This window comes from Euwallacea similis, chromosome 37 (genome assembly GCF_039881205.1).
Source record: "Euwallacea similis isolate ESF13 chromosome 37, ESF131.1, whole genome shotgun sequence".
NCBI lineage: Eukaryota > Metazoa > Arthropoda > Insecta > Coleoptera > Curculionidae > Euwallacea > Euwallacea similis.
In genome coordinates, this window is record NC_089645.1 from 1,313,240 (window position 1) to 1,335,009 (window position 21,770).

Sequence of the window (21,770 nt, forward strand, 5' to 3'; positions counted from 1 at the left end):
ATAAGAACAAGTTATAACAATATACAGTATACAACAGTTCTATTCGTACACATGCATTTCTTGAATTAAAAAGGCGATATCTGTGTTACGCTTCAATAAAAAATATATTCATTTTTTCACAGTAAACAATAACTCTATTTTAAACAATTATGTAACACAAAAATTTTTTTTTAGAATATACAGTGAAAGCTCTCATAAGCGGGCAGTCATGGTTCCAACTTTTATGCCCGCTTAGGGGAGGTGCCCGCTTAAGGGAAAACTTTATTAAATAGGAATTAGTTTTTTATTGATAAATGTACATAGTATGATATGTACAATACATACATAATATGTGATATATAGCATATATGTATAATAAATAGTATGTAATATGGACATGCAAACACAAAAAAATGTAAAATTGTAAAAACAAATTAAAAAAAAAACAAGTTATTTAGGAGCAGCTTGAAAAAATTTTAAAATACTCGGCTGCTTAAACTTTCTTCGCTGTTCTTCTATACGGTACTTCTGATAATGACATTCCAAATTCTCGATCTATTCAAAAGCCACATAGTCGCCCTTAGAAAAGTTTTTCGGTTTTCTAATGTAATTTAAAGCTTCATCGTAGCACTTTATTTTATTTTCTTCTTCTTCAACGTCCTCTATTTCGTCATGTGTCTCGTTGTTTTCATTATGTTGACTGAATGCTGTAACCTGATTTTCGAAATCATCATCTTCAGTCGGTGTGTTTTGATCGATGTTTATAAACTTTTCTAGATTCTGGTCATTGGTAACATTCAACTCTTTAGTAGCTCTCATCATTATCACAAGTACAGATAACGGCAAGTCGTCTTCGGGGTCAAAATGGGGAAGTTTCGTATCCGATTTTCTGAATCCAGCTTTTCTGTAACAGTTTTCTATTGTTGCTGTATCAACCTTTTGCCATGCCGTTTTTATGAAGTATACAGCCTCCAAAACATTAATTTTTTTTGAAAGTTCAGATAATGAATTAGCACAATTCATGTTTGATAAAATATGTTTTAAAATCTGGTTTCGGTAATAAAACTTGAAGTTTTGAATGACACCTTGATCCAGTGGCTAACAAACACAGGTTGTATTGGGAGGCAAAAAAATAATTTTTACATTTCTTAGAGGTAATTCTCGAGGATGTGACGCAGCGTTGTCTAAAAACAACAAAATTTTCCCATTTTCAATGCCCATTTTTCGATCCAGCTCGATTAACCATTCACTCATTATGTCCCGAGTCATCCAAGCTTTTTTGTTTGACTTCCACATAACGGACAAATCTTTAATGTTTATGTTTTTCAATGCTCTAGGACGAGCCGATTTTCCAATCACCAATAGTTTTTCTTTCTGCTTAGTCATGCTTGCACAAAATAACACAGTTAGTCTTTCTTTAGCCAATTTTCCTCCTGAACACTTTTCAGATTTTAAGGCCAACGTTTTATCGGGGAACGCACGAAAAAAAGGCTGCTTTCATCGGCGTTGTAAATATCTTCGCATTGATATTCGCGTAACAAAGAAGGAAGTTTCTCCAAAAATTCATCAACTGTCTCTTGATTTACATCAGCTGCTTCACCAGAAATGCATTTAAAACTAATGTTGTGTCTTTTGCGCCACTTTTGAAGCCATCCATTAGATGCACTAAAATTTTTGTAGCCAAATTTTTCCGCAATTTCTTTAGCTTTTTCTTTTACAAGCCCACCTGATATAGGAATCCTTCGATTTCTAGCATTTATAAACCACTCGAAACATGCCTTGTCAATGTTCCAGCCTTCAGTTTTAAAAAACCTCTTTTTTTGGTGTTCATTTGCACCAGACTGCCACAAACGTCGGATATCCTCTTTATTTTTTGCTATCATCGTAACTTGCGTCTTTCCTATGTGAAATCGCGATGCTATAGTCCGAGTTGATAGTTTTTCTTTGTCAATTACATTTACTATTTCCATCTTTTCTTTTAGTGTTAACATTCTTTTTTTCGGTGATATTATTATGTAATAAACGCAACGTTCGATTCTTTAAAGCATAAAGGATAAAGAAGAACTCGTTTTAAAGTTAAACGATAAATCCTCAAAAATTCAAGGGAAATCACTGATCACCGAACTTAAAAAATGTACGCGTCGATTCGTCTCGGACACAAGTTTAATTTTCCAGAAATCGTAATTGAATGCCCTACAAAACTTAGGTTGCAAGAATCACGCTGCCCGCAACCTTTGCTATCGGTTTCTCTGTTTTCATTATAATCATGAATCATTCACACTAGACCAAATATAATTCCGTATTAGAAGTACCGGCGAACCACAAGACTGCGAAGAACAACAAACAAGAATTATTTGCTAGACATAATGCCTATTAATCAATTATAACATGAATGACAACTGCATTCGATGTAAACATTATAAATAAAATATGTCAAATAAAGAAATGGCCACAACAGGCAACAGCCAAGAGCATCCCCATAACGCATGTAACGCAATAGTACGTTAAAATCTAATTCGCCCGGCTATTGGAGCTTCGTGGCCGTCTATGGGAGATATTTTCTTAGTTTTGGGTATGAAGCATGTTGCCCGCGGGCGTTTATAGGAGCGCCCGCTTATGGGAATGTGCCTTATGTGTTAAAATATAGAACTAAAATCGGTTCCAAAAAATTTGGCCGTTTAAGGGAGATGGTCGCTTATTAGAGCTGCCCGTTACGGGAGCTTTCACTGTATAACATTAATAATTCGTTAATTTAACAAAAACATTCACTTTTCATACAACACTTCTGTTCGTACACCTTAATTTAAATACACCAATAAACAATAATTTTCATTTGAATAAATAAATTAATATTTTGTGGAATAGCCTTTCGCTTTAATTACCGCTTGACATCGTTTTTTCATTGACGATGCTAATTTTTTACATATATTTGGACTTATTCTTTCCCATTCTTGAAGAATAATTTTGTAATGGAATTCGCGAAACAAAACTCGGGAACACTTTGGTAGATTTTTATTCCACTCGTTATGACACACACAACCCTTAATCGTTTACAAAACTAAAGATCTTGGGATTAAACTGACATTTCAATAGAGAGAGCCCAGAGTCAATGAGGGAAGTGACAAAATTCCGGGAGCGTCGACTTATATTATTATAATCGTAATGGTCAAAATGGTTATGGTCGTTTACAAGCTTCGGGGTATCTTAAGTACCAAATCTGGGGGTCAGTACCCATAGGCGTACTCCGGTTTTAGGCAATTAACAAGACAATCCACAGATGGTAACTTTCTAAATCCTTAACCCGTAACGTCAAGATAATGGTAAGAAAAGATGATTTACGGGGGTGTTGCAGCTGTAGTGCGATTTTAGCAAAATGTGGATATTTTAGACTTTTGTCTTGACGAGGAAAAGGAGTGAAAGTTTTTATGAAGGGTAACCCTTATTGGAAGATAATGGGTTCCCAACATACGGCCATCCTGGACATACCACTAAAGTAATGAAAATTCATAGACGTAGCCTAAAGGTACATTACAATTTGTCTCAGTTCTGATTTTGAGGAAATTTGATTTTTTCTAAATTCTTTTTCTTTTCAAAATGGCCCATAAATGCTCAATGGGATTTAAGTTGGCCGATTGCGGAGGTGTTTGAAGCAATTTTGGAACGTTCCAAATTAACCACTCTTTATTGAGCAGAGCCGTATGTTTCGGGTCGTTGTCGTGTTGGAATCTATAGACCCTGAGCATACCTAATTTTTCGGCACTTTGCTTGACGTTTCTTTTCAAAATTTCGTTGTAACCGTGTTTGTCCATAGTATTTTCAATAAAGTCAACAGATTTAAATCCTCTTGATGACATACACCCCCAAATCATTAAAGATCCACCACCATATTTAACAGTTGGAAGTGTATTACGTGGATTATTGTCTTCATTGACCTTTCTCCACACTCTATGGATTCCATCGGACCCAAAAAGATTGATTTTAGTTTCATCGGACCAAATGACACTATCCCAAAACCCTTCGTCTTTGTCTATATGCTCTTTAGCGAATAGAAGACGTTTACGGCGGTTTACCTTACTAACATAGGGTCTTTTCCTGGGTACTCTACCATGATATCCGTTTTTCCACAGTACTCGACAAATTGTTTGAAGACATACAAGCTTTCCTGTTATATCTTGAAGGATCAGACGAATTGTTGGTACACTAATTTTAGGATTTTTCTTAATTTCTTTAATAATTATCCTTTCTTCTCTTTCGCTTAATTTCCTTTGTCTCGGTTTTTTGGGGAAATTTTTAATGAATTCTTGAGTTTTAAATTTATTAACAATATATTGAATTGTTGAGTGCGATTTGTTGGTCATTTCACCAATTTTTCTTAAACTATAGCCTCTTAAAGCCATATTTATGATAGAATTTTTTAAATCTGTACTTAACTGCACTCGTTTCGACATTTTCCAAATGACTAATAAAAGAAACATCAGATACATATGTAAGTGCATTTTTATTCATCGTGAATATATCCAAAGGAATTCTTAAAAAAAAACTGTTTACTAACATTTAACTCCCTTTCTAATCAACTGTACGAACAGAAGTGTTACACGTAGTAAATACGACATTTTTGTAAATTTAATTAATCATTTATGGCAGATTAGAAGATAAAAATTCATGAACATTATATAATTGTTCACAACATATTTATTGATCACATAATGAAATAAATATTGCTAAAAATAAATTTACAAGCATTTAGAGAGTCTTTTACATTAAAAATGCAGGTGTACGAATAGAAATGTTACATACTGTATTTATTGTTGGCTTCAGAATAACGATTTGAATACATGGAAATGCCCCCTATTAAACCATTTTCTATGAACATAACTTGGTCTATGTCGTTAAAAATTTGAAGCTGACGTTCCGTGTACATTCCATGTAGCATATACAGTTACTCACAAAATTGACCGTACATAAGTCGCAAATTCAGAAATTTGTAAAAAATAAATATCCCTAGACATTTTGATGTTTTTTAAAAACCAATGTTTATTGCAAACGAGTATAACATATATAATACGCTACGAAAATTTAACAAAAATAGTGTAAATTCAAAAATTTTAAATAGATAAACAACAATAACGCAAAATGTAGACACAAAATTAACCGTACAAAAGTAAATGTGTATATTAAATATTAAATTATTGGCACAAATTTGAAAAAAAAACAAAACTATTACTAGTTATTAATACTTGGTGGCACCCCCCTTCGCCTCAATTACTGCTTTCAAGCGACGCGGCATGGATTCTACCAACTTTCTGGTCACATCCGAAGAAATGTTTTCCCATGCATTAAAGACTACTTTTCTAAATTCTTCTAAGCTACTACAGTTGCAATTTTGCACTTCATTTTTTAAAATTTGCCACAAATTCTCGATTGGATTGAGATCTGGCGATTGCGGTGGAGGATTTAATAATCGTGGTACATTATGTATTAACCAAAGCTTGACAATGCCGGCAGTATGCTTGGGGTCATTGTCTTGCTGGAAATAAAAAACTCTGGGCATGTTCAATTTTTCAGCGGATGGTTGCAAATTGGCTTTTAAAATATCGAGATACATATTTTTGTCCATTATTCCAGTAATTTGATGTAGGTTACCGGTACCATTCGCTCCCATAGCACCCTATAACATTAATGATCCTCCTCCATGTTTCACTGTTTTCACAATATTCTTTTCTTGCAGTTGTGTATTTCGTTTCTTCCATACGATTTGTCTTCCATCCGATCCAAATAAATTTATTTTCGTTTAATCTGTGAAAATGACGGTATTCCAAAACTCTAGAGGCTTCTCTAGGTATTTTTTTGCAAAATCAAGCCGTTTTTGTCTATTAATTTTCGATATGAAAGGTTTCTTACGTGCTATTCTGCCATTAAATCCACTTTCTCTGAGAACCCTTCTTACAGTTTCAGTTGAAACAGATTTGCTGATTCTCTGGGATAGTTCTTTAGTTAATTTAGGCACGCTTTTCTTTGGGTTAATCTTTAGTTCTCGTACAATGAATCGTTCATCCTGATGGGAAAGCAACTTTTTTCATCCTCTTCCAGGCTTGTCTTGTACCAATCCTTGATAACGGTATTTGTTTATTATCCACTGTACTGTGGAATGTGTCCTTCCTGTTAGGTTTCCTATTTCACGCATTGTTTTCCCTGTGGCATAGAATTTTAATATTAATTTACGCGTCGCGATATCGGTTTGCACTCTTTTGTTTGCCATTTCTGTCACATTAACACAATAACTCACCCAGCTGAATTTGTTTAAAGAAGACTTCCTAGTCTTGAAAGATTTTGCAAAAAAAGTTGTTTTGATAAATATTTACAGCCAAGCTATAGATGAAAAATATCGTGTAAGTTACGTTAAGTCCCTTAAGACTTAGCTTTTTAAAAACAAATACAAAAAGTAAAATATTCAAACTTTATTTGTTACACAGGAATATTCACTTTAATTACACTTATCAGAAGCAGGTACCAGAATGACCCCGTTATGCTAATTGTATGGCTTTTTATAATAAAAAGTAGCTGAAGATGCAGATTTGGGCTCGTGTTATTATTATTGTTTATTATCACCGAGACATGTGTTATTATCTTAACGTGTAAATGGTCATATAATTTGTATGGTTAATTTTGTGCCTACATTGTAAGTGTATTATTGTTTGTTATTTAGTATTTTTAGATTGACAGTGTTTTTTTAAAATTTTTTTGTAAAACATCATATGCTATACTTACATAATTGCACAAATATAGGTTTTGAAAAAAAAATTATAGGAGTGTGTATATTTCACAAAATTATGAATATTCGCATTATGTACGGTCAATTTTGTGAGTAACTGTAGTCCTAAACATAATCAGGTAAAGTATAATACCAAGCAGGATCTAAGCCATAGATCTTGTAACAATTTTCTTTAAACTGTTCGAAAACATCGGCAAGTAAAAGAACATTAATTTTTAAATATAAATCAGAATATTGTCCTAAATTTTGAATATTGATAAATTCCATACATTTTTGGCATGTTCATAATCCTCATCACTAATGTGTTTTTTTTGTAGTAGACTATAAATAAAAACTATCTTTAGAGGGAATCGTTTTATTCAGTTTTTCAACTTCATTTAGATAATCATAAGGGAAAACGCCCTTCCTTGTTAGCAGAGCAAACTGTTCTGTAGTAAGAGTGTAAAATTCCTTTTAGAGTATTTTTAAATCAGACATATTTAATGTCGATAAAAGTTCATAGAGAGACGTACGTATTAAAAAATCTAAATGAGTCTACAAACCTAAATTTTATTTTAGTTTAAGAGCTATGTATAGTAAACGAAATGTATTTCTCTTTATTTAACGATAATAATGTAATTCTTTTTTCTTCTCCAAGTTTTTTTTATTAGAAAGTGGGAATCGTATTCGGATGAATTATGGAAAAAAATTGGAACGGTATATTGTTTTTGAAACTTTATGTTATATCTTTGATGGTTAAAGTCTCTTATTCCACCGGTAAAATGATCATGGTCAACTACGATAATGTCATCAGGTCAAAAAAATGTTTCACAAATGTGACATATCCTAGCAGTACTGCGATCAATAATTTTCGTTATAGGTTTAATATGTATTTTTCATTTGAAACTGAACTAAATGTTCAAGAACTTGTAATTTTTTTGAAAACCAATTTATACAATTCATTCCTCGATAACTATGATAGTATAATATGAAGTCGTCATATGAACATTTAAGATAAAGCCCTTCATTGAATGCTTTATATCCTTGATAAGCTACAATTTTATCATTTTCCGCAGCAAGAATTTTTTCTAAAATTGACTCAAAATCTGCATATACTACAAAGGGAGTTCTCTATTTGAAGACATAATTTTTAAATTTAACATAATGATAACACAGATCTGCAAAAAAAAATTGGTGCCGAGAAACTTAAATGTATTTTTAAACTGTAGGATCTAGCAAGACGATCAGTGATGGTTAAATATAAAAAGTACGTGCTGTTTTAAAGTAACTTACATAAATAAATATTCTCTTATCAGTAGCTACAGTAGGCGCTCGTTTATCTGAATACTCGATTATATGAACTATCCAATATAATGAACAATAAAATTTTAACATGGTAGGTTCTATAGAATGAACAGCGGCAACCTCGATTATATGAACTTTTGGTAGTTCACCGCAGAGGTTTCGGAAACCCCCGAAAAGGTTTAATTATGTATTATAACGGTATAAAATATAGGGTGGCCCATCGAAAACAGTCCAGCAAACTTTACTGCTTTGTATGTGAAAATTAAAAAAAAGCCTCGGACTTATATACTTTTGTTTTCAGGGGGACAAATTTCCACATTAATTCTATCACTGTAACTTCAACCCCTTAACGGGGGCGGCATTCACCCTTATTTTTTCAAATGGAAAGGGGTATGTTGTGATACATCTTTTGAAAGGGCATTAAATTGTCTTTCAAATAGCGTTTCGTTTTTTACATTTGAGCTACGCGTCGCCGAGAAATATTAATTTAACTTTATTGATTAGTATTTACATGTTATCTTATTAGATGTTGAAAATGTCCCCCGTTCACCTCCATACAATAGTACAGCAACTGTTCAAAGTGTTCCCGGACATTTTGAAGAATATCTGGTGTAATTTGTTGACATTCATTAGTGATGCGGTTCCGTAAATCTTCTAATGATTCAGGCTGGGTAACATAAATTTTCGATTTCAAATGTCCCCATAAAAAGAAATCAAGAGGAGATAAATCGGGTGATCTCACGGGCCATTCGATAGCACCCCTCCTCCCAATCCATCTATCAGGAAACATTTCATCCAGAAACTGCCGTACAGGTATTGCATAATGGGGAGGAGCTCCGTTTTGTTGAAATATCGGATTTTCTTCATGGCAACGTTGGTCGTTTTCCATAATTTCGATCAGCGCTGGGTTTACGGCATTCTCCAACAAGTCTAAGTAAGTATCTCCAGTTAAATTTCCCGGTAAGAAAAATGGTCCAATTATGTGATCACCAAAAATACCAGACCAAACGTTTAATTTTTGAGGATGTTGAGTATGGACCTCATGGTAGATTCTTGCATTCGTGTCGGACCAGTAACGACAATTATGTCGATTGACTGTGCCATTGAGAAAAAATGTACATTCGTCTGAGAAGCAAACATTAAAAAGGTAGTTGGGATTATTTATAATTTTTTCGGACATTATTTCACAAAATTGTAAACGGCGGTCATTATCATCTTCATTCAATTCTTGTAGAAGTTGAATTTTATATGGGTACCATTTATTATGTTTCAGAATTTTTTGTACAGTGGTCCTCGAAATTCCCGTTACATCAGAAAGTTTTCTGGTACTTAATGTAGGGTCCATACTAACTTGGCCCAGAACAGCTACTTGTACTGCCTCATTTCTCATCGGATTTTCAATGTTCCGTTTTTTATTATATTTGTCACTGAACCAGTTTGCCGGAATTTTGTTATTAATTGTTGGATGTAACCATGATGTATGTGTCTGTCTACATGCCTCTCATTAAACAAAATTGCCGTTACTCTTGCGCATTGATTGTTTATAAAATACAATTCAATAATTTCCACTCTCTCCGCAACAGAATAAACCATTTTTATCGAACCGAAAGAAAAGAATAGCACAGCAACAACGAACTACCCACATCAACTACTTTACTGAAGATAAAATCGAATTGTCCACCGATATTTGTTAGTTTACAAAAAATTTTTACTCACAAATTTATTTGTAAATAAGAAGTCCAGTAAAATGTTTAAAATTCCATTTCTTGGCGACGCGTAGCTCAAATGTAAAAAACGAAACGCCATTTGAAAGACAATTTAATGCCCTTTCAAAAGATGTATCACAACATACCCCTTTCCATTTGAAAAAATAAGGGTGAATGCCGCCCCTGCTAAGGGGTTGAAGTTACAGTTATAGAATTAATGTGGAAATTTGTCCCCCTGAAAACAAAAGTATACGGGTCCGAGGCTTTTTTTAAATTTTCACATACAAAGCAGTAAAGTTTGCTGGACTGTTTTCGATGGGCCACCCTGTATGCACTAATAGTAGTTTCCACAGCAAGCTATAGAATATAACAGGCTTATTTGATCCGCCGAGTTGCTTTCTGTCGTCAAAATATGAAGCGCAAAGTATTGACATTATCAGACAAAAGTGATATTATAAAGAAGTTGGAAAGCGGTGAAGATGTCACAAATCTCGCAAAAAAGTATGGTATTGCAAAATCCACTGTTTGTCTTATAAAAAAGAATCGAATTAATATTTTGAATACTTCATCCGAGTGCTATAGTTTGAGTAAAAAAAAAACTTTAAAAACTGGAGAAATGCCTAGAATGGAAAAAAAATTATATGAATAGTTTTGTAAACAGAGATCCAGAAACCTTCAGGTAACAAGTGAGCTATTAAAGATCAAGGCAAAATCATTACATGGGATTTTAAAATAAAAAGAACACTTTAATGCAAGTGATGGCTGGTTGCAAAAGTTTAAACGTAGATTTGGCATTAGATTTTTGAAAATATCCGGTGAAAAACTATCAACGAATCCTGAACTTGTACCTCCACTTCAAGAAAATCTTCGTTCACTTATAGCCAGACTTAATCTTACAGATGCACAAATCTATAATGCAGATGAGGCTGGTCTCTTTTGGAAGTTGCTTCCCGAAAAAACGTTAGTAAGGAGAGATGAAAAAACTGCTCCTGGGAGAAAAAGTGAAAAAGTTAGACTTACTTTTCTTGCCTCTACAAACGCTACAGGAGATCATAAAATTAAACCCCTTGTAATAGGGAAAGCAAAACGTCCACGATGTTTTACAAATTTTTCGTTGCCAGTAGATTATGATTACTCTAAAAAGGGCTGGATGACTTGTACAATATTTGAGAACTGGTTTCATAAATGTTTTGTTCCTCAAGTAAGCTAAAAAGATAACATATGTGTATAGAATATGTATTTTATCTTACACCTTTGCATGCACGATTTTTTAGGTTGAAAAGTATTTAAATGAAAACAAATTACCTTTACGAGCCATACTTTTGTTAGACAATGCTCCTAGTCATCCGATTGCTGAAAAATTATGTTCTAAAGATGGAAATATTTTTGTAAAATATACGCCACCAGATGTAACCCCCTTGATTCAACCAATGGATCAGAATGTCATCCGCCTTACAAAACTGTACTATAGATCAAGCTTACTGTCAACTATAGTATCCTCTAAATGTGAAGACATATCAAAAGTTTTGAAAGAGTTAACAATCAAAGATGCTATAATAAGTCTTTCTATAGCTTGGAATAGAATTGAGGCTGAGACAATAAGAAAATGTTGGAGAAATATTTTAAATTTTCGTGAACATGACGATGATTCGGATTCGGAAAATGATGTTCCTCTTAGTCTTCTCAAAGAAAGATATAAAAACAAATCAGAGGAAACAATTGAAGAAGTTAAAAATTTGCTTACTGAAATTAACAGTCAGGTAAACTAAAAAAATGGATCTTATATGATCATTTTTTCTTGCAGCCTAGTTGCATATTTAGTTTATATTTCAGGTTTCTCTTTCAATGGATGATATTCAAAATTAGAATAAAGATGATATTAATGAGCAAGATACAAGTGACACAAGTGATGATGCGGTTTCGCTGATAGATGAAGGCGATGATGATGGTGCGCGAAAAAAAATCCAAATTAGTGCTTCAGAGGCTGTAGATGCGTTTAATAAAGTAATTGCATGGAGCGTAGCAAATATTTTCGAAATAAATGATTTATTAGTGTTAAAAAAATGTAGAGATAAGGCCCTACATAAGAGTTTAGCGTCAAAAAAATAATTCAAAAATGTATTACGCATTATTTTGTTAAAATGTAACAGCTTAAAATAAAAAATTCGATTATGTGAACAATTTGGTTTAATGAACATCCCTGGTTTTTATTAGTTCATATAATCGAGTGACTACTGTATTTAACTCGTTGATTTTTGTAGTTTGTCGAATTAAAACAGTTAGTAAATAAAACCAGGAGGATGTCTTCGTTAAATCGATCGTGTTTAAACAACTCAAATACCTTTTGTTACATTTGTGATGAATATACAGTGAAAAAGTTTCGAAAAAGTATATGTGAATTTGTGAAAAATGCGTATTTTGCTTACTTTAACTTGAAAATCAAATACCGTAGATTTCAAACAATGTTTGCAAAATGTGTAGGGAACATCTAAGGCAATGGACGAATGGTAAAAGAAATCAACTGAAATTTGCTGTGTCTATGATTTGGAAGGAACCAAAAAATCACCACGATGACTGTTACTTTTGCTTAATTAAAATGCACGGGGTTAATCGAAAAAAATATCCTATCCCGATTTCGAATCTACTAAAAGACTTGTTTCTCATTCAGAAGACGTCCCTATTCCAAGTTTCCGTGGCCTGTCCGATCTTTCAGATACAGAAAGTAGTACATCCCAAGCTAGCCAAGCTTGTTCTAGTAAAACCCCACTGATCATTTTGAAGCTATGTCGTCAAAACCTCTATTTTTTACTCAAGATGTTTTAAGTGACCTTATCAGAGGCCTCGACCTTTCAAAAGAAAGGTCCGAACTGCTGGCATCCAGGCTCAAAGAAAGAAATTTACTTTCTCCAGGAATTAAAATTACATATTATCGCACTCGAGAAAAAAAACTGCTTCCGTTTTTTTGCTCAGAAAATGGTGTCGTATTTTGTAATAATGTTGGTGGTCTTTTGTCAAAAATGGGTCTCTTGAGGTACCAACCAAATGAATGGAAACTTTTTATAGATAGTTCCAAGCGGAGTTTGAAATGTATTTTGTTACATAATGGCAATAAGAATGGTGCGGTTCCTATTGCTCATTCCACAAAATTACCGGAGAAGTATGAAACCATATATCTTGTATTGACGAAAATTAAGTACAGTACAATCCGTTTATAATGAACTTGAGGGGACCGAGAGATTTAGTTCATTATATCCGAGTGTCTATCTTATAAGAATCAAACAAATTACATAAATAACTTTAAAAAATACGTTTTAATACCTAATTGAACAAAAATTAAAAAAATGTTTATTAAGATAACTCTATAAAAACATTTAATATATAGAAATTTACATTATTCATAATTATTTCTCAAGGAAATCGGTTATTTTTCTTTGAATAGAGATTTTTTTAATGTAAATCTTCTGCAAATGCAGTTCAATTTTATATAATTTAGAAAAAAACTCATTGTTGTCCTCTTGCTGAAGGAAATATTGTTGTAAAGTGTGTACACAATTAAGAGCCTCTTTTGTAGTAACAACAGTTTCTCCTTCAGTATCATCATCTTCAATACCTTCGGTTGGTTCTTCTTGAAGTTCTTGATTTACTAAGTCTGTATCAGCTAATTGTTCTCTTACAACAACATTGTTATCAACATTTACAAAATTATCAAAATTCACTGAGTTCATAAATCTGTTTTCTCTTATTAATTGAGCCAGTGGAATATCATCCTCTGAATCAAATTCCATATTAGAAAATATTGTTTTTGATAAGCCAGAATGCCGAAAACAATTACTGATAGTTTGCGTAGAAACTTCATCCTACGCTAGGTTTAATAAATTTATAGCATCTAAAATAGTAACACTTTTGATGTTAGTATTATCCTGAGTCTCCAAGTGTTTCATCAACATTTGTGTGTAGTTTTCGAAGCGTCCTCGTACGTGAGAATTAAAAAACTGCTGACACTCAATCTTAAACGCGGCGTTCTTAAAAAGGAGAGCGAGAGACCTGATTATTCGCATTGATACTTTTCTACATATCCCTAGTCCGTAAGATATACCCCCTTTGTTTTTCTACCCTTCAGTTACAACATAGCCTTTGGAATTCAATACATATTCTTTTCTGTTTTCCAACAAGTGAGTTTAATTATCCAGTGCGACCATCCCAAAAAGTTAACGCGACCAATAGGTCCTCCACATTCAACACATGGTCCTTCGAGCCGGATGGTCAATCAGTGAAAAATTAACTCAGTGAAACTTTGTGGTGAAACTGTATAGTGTAGTGCAACACAGCCACACATCGGTAAGTCACCATCTAATTTTCCATTTCCCAGTTTCTCCAATTTGCATCGATCTGACATTCAATACTAAATTAGAGGTTGAAAATGACCAGTAAAAAGGATGCCGCTTCCGCTAGCGAAAATTCTCAATCAATAAACGATAGCTTAACTAAACTAAAATTAAAAAGGGGACAATTCAAATCACAAATAACCAGACTTATTACGTACCTAGACAATTTCAATTGTTCCTCTGGGAATTATGATGAACTGAGTGTCCGATTAGACAAAACTACTTTTTGCTTAGAAGCATTCAATGATGTACAAACTGATATTGAATTCTTAACTGGAGGTGGCTTTCAAGAGGATGAAAGGTCAGATTTTGAAAACAGATACTACGGCGCCACTGGGCGGGCCAAAAAATTACTAACAGACCATCTTAAGGCACAAAACAGTAATCCAATTCAACATTCAAGTAGCGGTTTAATTGCGAGTGCAAATATTATAGATTTGCAAGGGCCTGTTAAACTACCACCCATCAGTCTACCAGAATTTCACGGCACCTACAGTCAATGGATGACATTTTACGACATTTTCAACTCTCTAATACATTTAAATTCGCAACTCAATGACGTGCAAAGGTTTTGGTACTTAAAATCATGTTTAAAGGGCGAACCGTCACAATTAATACAATCCCTTGAAATTTCTAACTCAAATTATATTGTAGCCTGGGGCATGCTGAAAGACAGGTACCAAAATAAAAAAATGATTGTTCATAGTCACATAAAACACATATTTGAAGCTTTCTCAGTAAAAAATGAATCACACCACCAACTTCGTAACTTACTTGAAAGCTTTGTAAAAAATTTAAGGGCTTTAGAAGTTTTAGGTCAACCTGTGGACACATGGGACACTCTTCTCGTATATATATTATTTTCTAAACTTGACCCCTCTACTAAAAGAGAATGGGAAGAATTTTTGAACAAGGAAAACATTGACTTTCCTACAATTAAGCAAATGACTGGGTTCTTAACCAAACGGTGCAACTTTCTAGAAACGCTAGAAACCAAAAATAAAGGCGATAAAATTTCACACAACAAAGTCCTAGCGCATCTAACCACAGGAAAAATTAGTTGCGCATTTTGTCATAAAAATCATTTAAACTTTCATTGCGAAAAAATAAAAAACATGTCTGTAACTGACCTCCATACAGAAGTTAAAAAACACAAATTATGCCATAACTGTGTGCGATCATTTCATGATAAAAGCGCTTGCAATTCGGCTGGGTGCAAGCACTGTGGTCGTAAACACCAATCATTGCTTCATGTATTCTATAATAACCAGAATAACACACGAATTAATCAATCCAACTCAAGAACTGAAATTCCTTTTGAGAAGGTCACACAATCACACACCAACGCACTACAAACGCAATCAACTTACACACCAACCCCCATACAGGGTTCACAAGCAAACAATCCTACACATTACACCCAAAACACGGAAGAAGCGAATACTTTACCATTTGTAAATATGCATTGCTTAAATCCAAAAAACAAACAAATACTTTTAGCTACTGCCATGATAGAATTACAGGATTATCAGGGTAATTTGGTAGAGGCTAGAGCAATTCTAGACAGCGCATCACAAGGCAATTTCATGACAAATTCATTTGCCAAAAGACTCAATTTAAAAAGACAAAAATTCATTATTCCTGTGGCAGGAATAAACAACTCATTCAGTAACATTTCAAGTAAACTCGATGCGGAGTTTACTGCCACCAATGGCAAATACAAGTCAAGGGAGCTGTTTTTAATCGTAGACAAAATAACTGAAAATCTGCCGCAAGTCACCTTTGATCTCTCTCAAATTGACGTGCCACATAAAATACAACTTGCAGACAAAAACTTCAATGTCTCACGTCCTGTTAACATTTTATTAGGGGTAAATGTTTTCTTTGACATCTTATGTGTGGGGCAAATTAAATTAGGAAAAAATAAGCCAATCTTACACAAAACCAAATTAGGCTGGATCCTAATCGGTTCATTATTATCAAGCAATTTTCAACAGGCGGAAGAAAATACAACCATCTGTAATCTGTCGATAACAAATAGCGACTTGCATAAACAAATGGAAAAATTCTGGCTCTTAGAAAACGCAACTAGGCCTAAAGACGAATTGCCTAGAGATGTTGCGTGTGAGAAACATTTCGTTGATAACTGTACGCGCTTATCAAGCGGGCGCTTTGAAGTCCGATTACCACTGATTTCAGACGCAGCTGAATTAGGCGATTCGAAAAACTTAGCCATGAAACGTTTTTACAGTTTAGAGAGGCGATTTCGGCGAGATGAAAACTTGAAACGTGATTATTGTAATTTTATGCTTGAATATATAAGATTAGGACACATGATGCCAATAAATAATTCCGATATTGAAATTGAAGGAACCTACTATTTGCCACATCATGGCGTTTTTAAAACTGATAGCACCACCACGAAATTGCGCGTTGTATTTGATGCATCAGCGAAAAGCGACAGCGGGGTATCCCTAAATGATATTTTAATGACTGGGCCTATAGTCCAACCAGATTTGCTCACAATTATTCTAAATTTTCGATGTCATAATGTGGTGCTTACGGGGACATCGAAAAAATGTACCGTCAGGTACAACTTCGAAGAATTGACAGGAATCTTCAGCGCATCGTTTGGCGCTCGAATTCCGAAGACGAGATTAAACATTATACATTGAATACAGTAACTTACGGTACGGCTTCTGCATCATTTCTAGCAACGCGTTCTTTGAATCAAGCTGCAATCGAGAATTCGGAAAGATACCCCAATGCCAGTAAGGCTATATTGAACTCATTTTACGTCGATGACCTCTTAACAGGTTCTGATACCATTGAAAATGCAATAACACTAAAAAATCAAATTGTTAAAATTTTGAAGGATGCTTGCTTTCCATTGCGGAAATTTTACTCAAACAAACCGGAAGTTTTGCGTGACTGCGATCAAGGCCAACTTGAAAGCTTGGATTTGTCAGAAGACAAAACGCGAAAAACACTTGGATTGTTCTGGCATCCGAACAACGACACCTTCAATTACTCGGTCTACCCGAATACCCAAGAGGCGATCACTAAAAGACAAATACTATCCACTATTGCTAAGATATTTGATCCACTAGGATTAGTTGGTCCGGTTACAGTACGCGCAAAAATAATTATGCAACGTCTCTGGCAATCGAATGTGGGGTGGGATGAGTCCGTCCCTGTAGATATCTTCTCTCTTTGGAAGACTTTATCCAATCAATTACCTCATCTCAATTCAATAAAGGTACCACGGCAGGTTACCGTCCCTAACTACGTTTCAATAGAACTACACGGGTTTTGCGATTCCAGTGAAATTGCGTACGGCGCGTGCATATACTTTGTTAGCACCGACATTAGCGGTCAACGTCACTCAAAATTGTTATGCGCAAAATTCCGAATTGCTCCCTTAAAAACAGTTTCTCTTCCGAGATTAGAACTTTGCGGGGCACTTCTTTTGTCATATTTGGCAAATAATGTGGAAACTGAACTTAACGCTAAGATGACAGAAAGACACCTTTGGTGCGATTCAACCGTTGTACTTTCTTGGATCGCGGGAGAACCAAACTATTGGAATACCTTTGTTGCTAATCGAATAACACAGATCCATGGTTTGACAGAAAAATCTGAATGGAAACATGTGCCTTCAAGGGACAATGCGGCTGATATTCTCTCACGAGGACACAGTCCACAACAATTAAGGGAATCCACTCTATGGTGGAACGGACCCGAATTTCTCAAAATGCACAAATCGCATTGGCCCATGTCAACACATATAGACATGGAAAACATACTTGATAGAAGGAAGGCTGTTCCTTTAGTCTTTGCTAACGCCTTTGGGGATCAAAGCATATTTCAATCATGTTCGACCTTGTATAAACTTGCACACGTTTTTGCATACATTCTAAGATTCAGTTTCAATAGTACTCCAATCAACAAGAACAAACGAATTCTGGGCAGTCTGACCAATAATGAATTGGAAAATTCTTTAAACACTATCATAAAAATGGTTCAATGGTCAGAATTTTCCAAGGAAATTTCTGATTTAAACATTAAGAACCGAATTTCGAAAGACAGTAAAATACTTTCATTAAACCCATTTGTAGACAAGACAGGTATATTAAGAGTCGGAGGGCGAATCCGGCATTCACTATTGACTCCAGACGTTAAACATCCCATTTTGTTACCACCCAATCATACATTCTCGACGCTTTTAATCACCCATGAGCACAAACGCAACTTGCACTCAGCTACTCAAGCGCTCTTATCAAGTCTTAGAAACAAACACTGGATAATTCACGGAAAAAATGCGGTCAAACGTGTGATTGATCAATGTATTATCTGCCGCAAGCTCAAACCTATTTTCAGCACGCTCATGATGGGCGATCTACCCCAATCTAGATTAATACCCCAAAGGCCGTTTTTGACTGTAGGTTGCGATTTCGCCGGTCCCATAATGGTAAAGGACGGCAGCTTAAGAACTCGTAAGATGGTTAAGACTTATATTTGCATTTTCATTTGCTTTGTTACACGTGCAATCCACATCGAGTTGGTTAGCGACTTAAGTACCAACTCCTTTTTAAGCGCCTTAAGACGGTTTGTTGCTAGAAGGGGCCTGTGTAAGGATATTTATACTGACAACGCTAAAAATTTTGTCGGAGCCAATCAAGAGCTGAACAAAATATTTCGTTCCGTTCAAGAATTCTTAAAGAGTCCGAAAGTCTCATCCTTTCTGTTACACAATGACATCAACTGGCATTTCATTCCTCCTCGTTCACCTTCTTTCGGTGGGCTATGAGAGGCTGCTGTTAAATCTACAAAATTTCATTTAACTAGAATTCTAAGAGAAGCCTATTTGACCTTCGAATCTCTTTCTACCGTTTTATGTCAGATAGAGGCAATTCTAAATTCGAGACCCCTGACACCCTTATCCAATGACCCCAATGACCTTCACGCCCTGACACCCAGCCATTTCCTCATTGGTGACACGCTGTCAGCAATACCACAAAGGGACTTTTTTGAATGCCCAAAAAACCGTCTCAACCTATATCAGCGTCTCCAGCAATTGACTCAACACTTTTGGCGGAGATGGTCACTGGAATATTTGACTTCCCTTCAAGCTAGAGCCAAATGGAGAAGTGATAGCGGTCCATCCCTCATAATTGGCTCACTGGTGTTGCTGCGTGAAGAAAACGTCCCTCCTCAACAATGGATTTTGGGGAGAGTCATTGAGGTCCATCCTGGGAAAGACAACATCATCCGCGTAGCAAGTGTAAGGACAAAAACCGGGGTGTTTAAGCGCGCAGTCACCAAATTGAGTCTTCTGCCTCCAACAGTGGATTGAGGATTTTTTTTTTGGTAGTGCGTTGAAAGAGCACCTTTCAAGGTGGGCGGGATGTGCAGTTTTCGAAGCGTCCTCGTACGCGAGAACTAAAAAAACTGCTGACACTCAATCTTAAACGCGGCGTTCTTAAAAGGGAGAGCGAGAGACATTCATGATTCGCATTGATAACTTTTTTACATATACTTAGTCATTTAGATACCCCCCTTTGTTTTTCTACCCTTCAGTTATAACATAGCCTTTGGAATTCAATATATGTTCTTTTTGTTTTTCAACCAATGAGTTTAATTATCCAGTGCGACCATCCCAAAAGATTAACGCGACCAATAGGTCCTCCACATTCAACACCAGGAATCCGGAAATTTCTGGTTTTCCAGCGTCTGATTTACTACTCGAAGCCATACGTCCGGCTATGCTTCGAAGGTATACTTGACCGCTTCCGCCCTAAGACCGTCGGGTCCGGGGGCTGCTGCGTTCTTTAACCTACAAGTAGCCATTCTTAGTTCTTCTTGCGAGAAGGGGGTAAAAGCAACTGGCATTATCTTCGCCGATATGTATCCAAGGCCTCTCGGGAAAAGATGCTCCGCGATTTCTAATTTTCTTTTTGCAGTCAACTCGAAAGGATTCCCAGGTTTCAGTTGCCTCATGACAATTTTATAACCGTCACCCCAGATATTCTCGTCGAGTTTCGTGTACAACTCGGTCCAGCTTGCTTTTTTTCGTGAACTTATCTCCTTATGGAGGGACTTTCTCGCGTCCTTGTACTTTTGCCACAGCGCCTCCGTGTCAGTATCCACAATGTTCGGATTTCCTTGAGCACGAAGCGCACGTCGTCTGGCTTTAATGCATTTTTTTCTCATCTGCTCGATTTGCTCTGTCCACCAGTACGGGTTCCAGCTGCCCGTCGCTTCGTTGCGATTTTCGTCGCACGCCGCTCGAAAAACTTTTTTTATGAATTTCGAAATTTTCTTTCCGCTATTCACCTCTGGGTGACGTACTAGGATATTTCCGAATGATTCAATGAACTTCTGCTTTTCCAGCTTTACACAACTGAGTAGTTGAGTTTTCCGCACCGATGTGCTGCCAATTTCAAAGCAGATGTGCTTATGCGGCGAACACGGCTCATTTTCTAACACTTGCCAATCTGTAACATGGTTAACTAGGCCTTCGCTAACAAACGTGACGTCGATGCACGATTGTTGCTCCCTTCTAACGAACGTGGGTTCTCCCGTGTTGAGGGACACCATTTCTAGAGCCCCTGCTAACTGGGACAACGCCCCACCCTTAGCGTCTTCCACCATCGCACCCCTATCCGGAGATTTGGCATTGAAATCATCTAATAGGACTAATTCACCGTGTCTGCTGGCAACCCCTTGTTGCAAGTCGGTCAGGTATTGATCGAACCACTCCATGTGCAGTTAGGCGAAATGTAATCGGCAATAATTGTATATTCTTCTCCGAATAGTACAATAAAACCGTCCCCACGAATCACTTTTGAGAATCTCACAATATTGGTTCTCACCAAAATGGCTACGATTCCTAAGTTATAAGCAATCCATTTTGGATTGTTTTGAATTAATTTTTCTTTTGGCTTGCTGGCCACAATTAAATCGACATTTCGCTTAGCTGCTTCTAGGAAGGTCATGTCATGTGTTTTAATCGAACGATCGGCATTAATCTGTAGGATTTTTGTTTTAAATTTTATTTTCAATAATGGAAATTACTTGTTTGATTAACGGAACTGTAATTAAATTAAGTTGTTTGCTTAAAAAAGGGTAGGAAAGCCGCTTTTTTTGTTTTGTGCGAGCATTTAAATAGTATAAAAATTAAAACCGCTTATTGATGATTTTCCGTGATCGTCGCGTTTTGTTCCTCGGGTGCTTCGCGTTGCCGCAAGAGGTCATGGCACTGCTGTTCCAATCTTCTAGCCGACCTCGCGTAATTGAGGATGTCGCGGAATTTCGAGCATATGTTGCTTCCCGGACGGTGCACCTTTTTCTTACAGAGGACGCAAACGCAATCCTCTTCTTCTTGGGGACAGTTCTTGCTCCGATGGTCCGGTTTTCCGCACCGGAAACAACATTTCCTGCGATCATGACCGTTGCAATTTGACGTCGCGTGATCATACGCCCAGCATTTCGCGCACCGTTCAACTTCTAGGTGCCGTTCGAACTTGCACCTAACGAGGCCCACGTGTAATGATTTCCTCAGGACCTTTTCCGCGAGTTTTTCTGTAAGTCGCACGGTCACGGCTTGCTCGGATTTCGCGTACGGGCGCATTTCCCCGATCG

General features: G+C 35.9%; 2 protein-coding genes across 2 annotated transcripts; both read right to left on the reverse strand.

Annotated features, from left to right (window-relative positions):
- Positions 1-520: 520 nt before the first annotated feature.
- On the reverse strand, positions 521-2,706 carry LOC136418733 (tigger transposable element-derived protein 3-like). The gene has a single exon (XM_066404897.1). The coding sequence runs from the start codon at positions 1,968-1,970 to the stop codon at positions 1,431-1,433; it is 540 nt and encodes a 179-aa protein (XP_066260994.1). The 5' UTR covers positions 1,971-2,706; the 3' UTR covers positions 521-1,430.
- A 17,183-nt stretch (positions 2,707-19,889) lies between these two features.
- LOC136418731 (uncharacterized) lies at positions 19,890-20,891 on the reverse strand. Its single transcript, XM_066404894.1, has one exon. The coding sequence runs from the start codon at positions 20,889-20,891 to the stop codon at positions 19,890-19,892; it is 1,002 nt and encodes a 333-aa protein (XP_066260991.1).
- Between the last annotated feature and the right edge of the window lie 879 nt (positions 20,892-21,770).

Excerpts from the sequence above, each read along its gene's own strand:
- LOC136418733 (XM_066404897.1), bottom strand. The coding sequence starts at position 1,970 with ATGTTAACACTAAAAGAAAAGATGGAAATAGTAAATGTAATTGACAAA.
- LOC136418731 (XM_066404894.1), bottom strand. The coding sequence starts at position 20,891 with ATGGAGTGGTTCGATCAATACCTGACCGACTTGCAACAAGGGGTTGCC.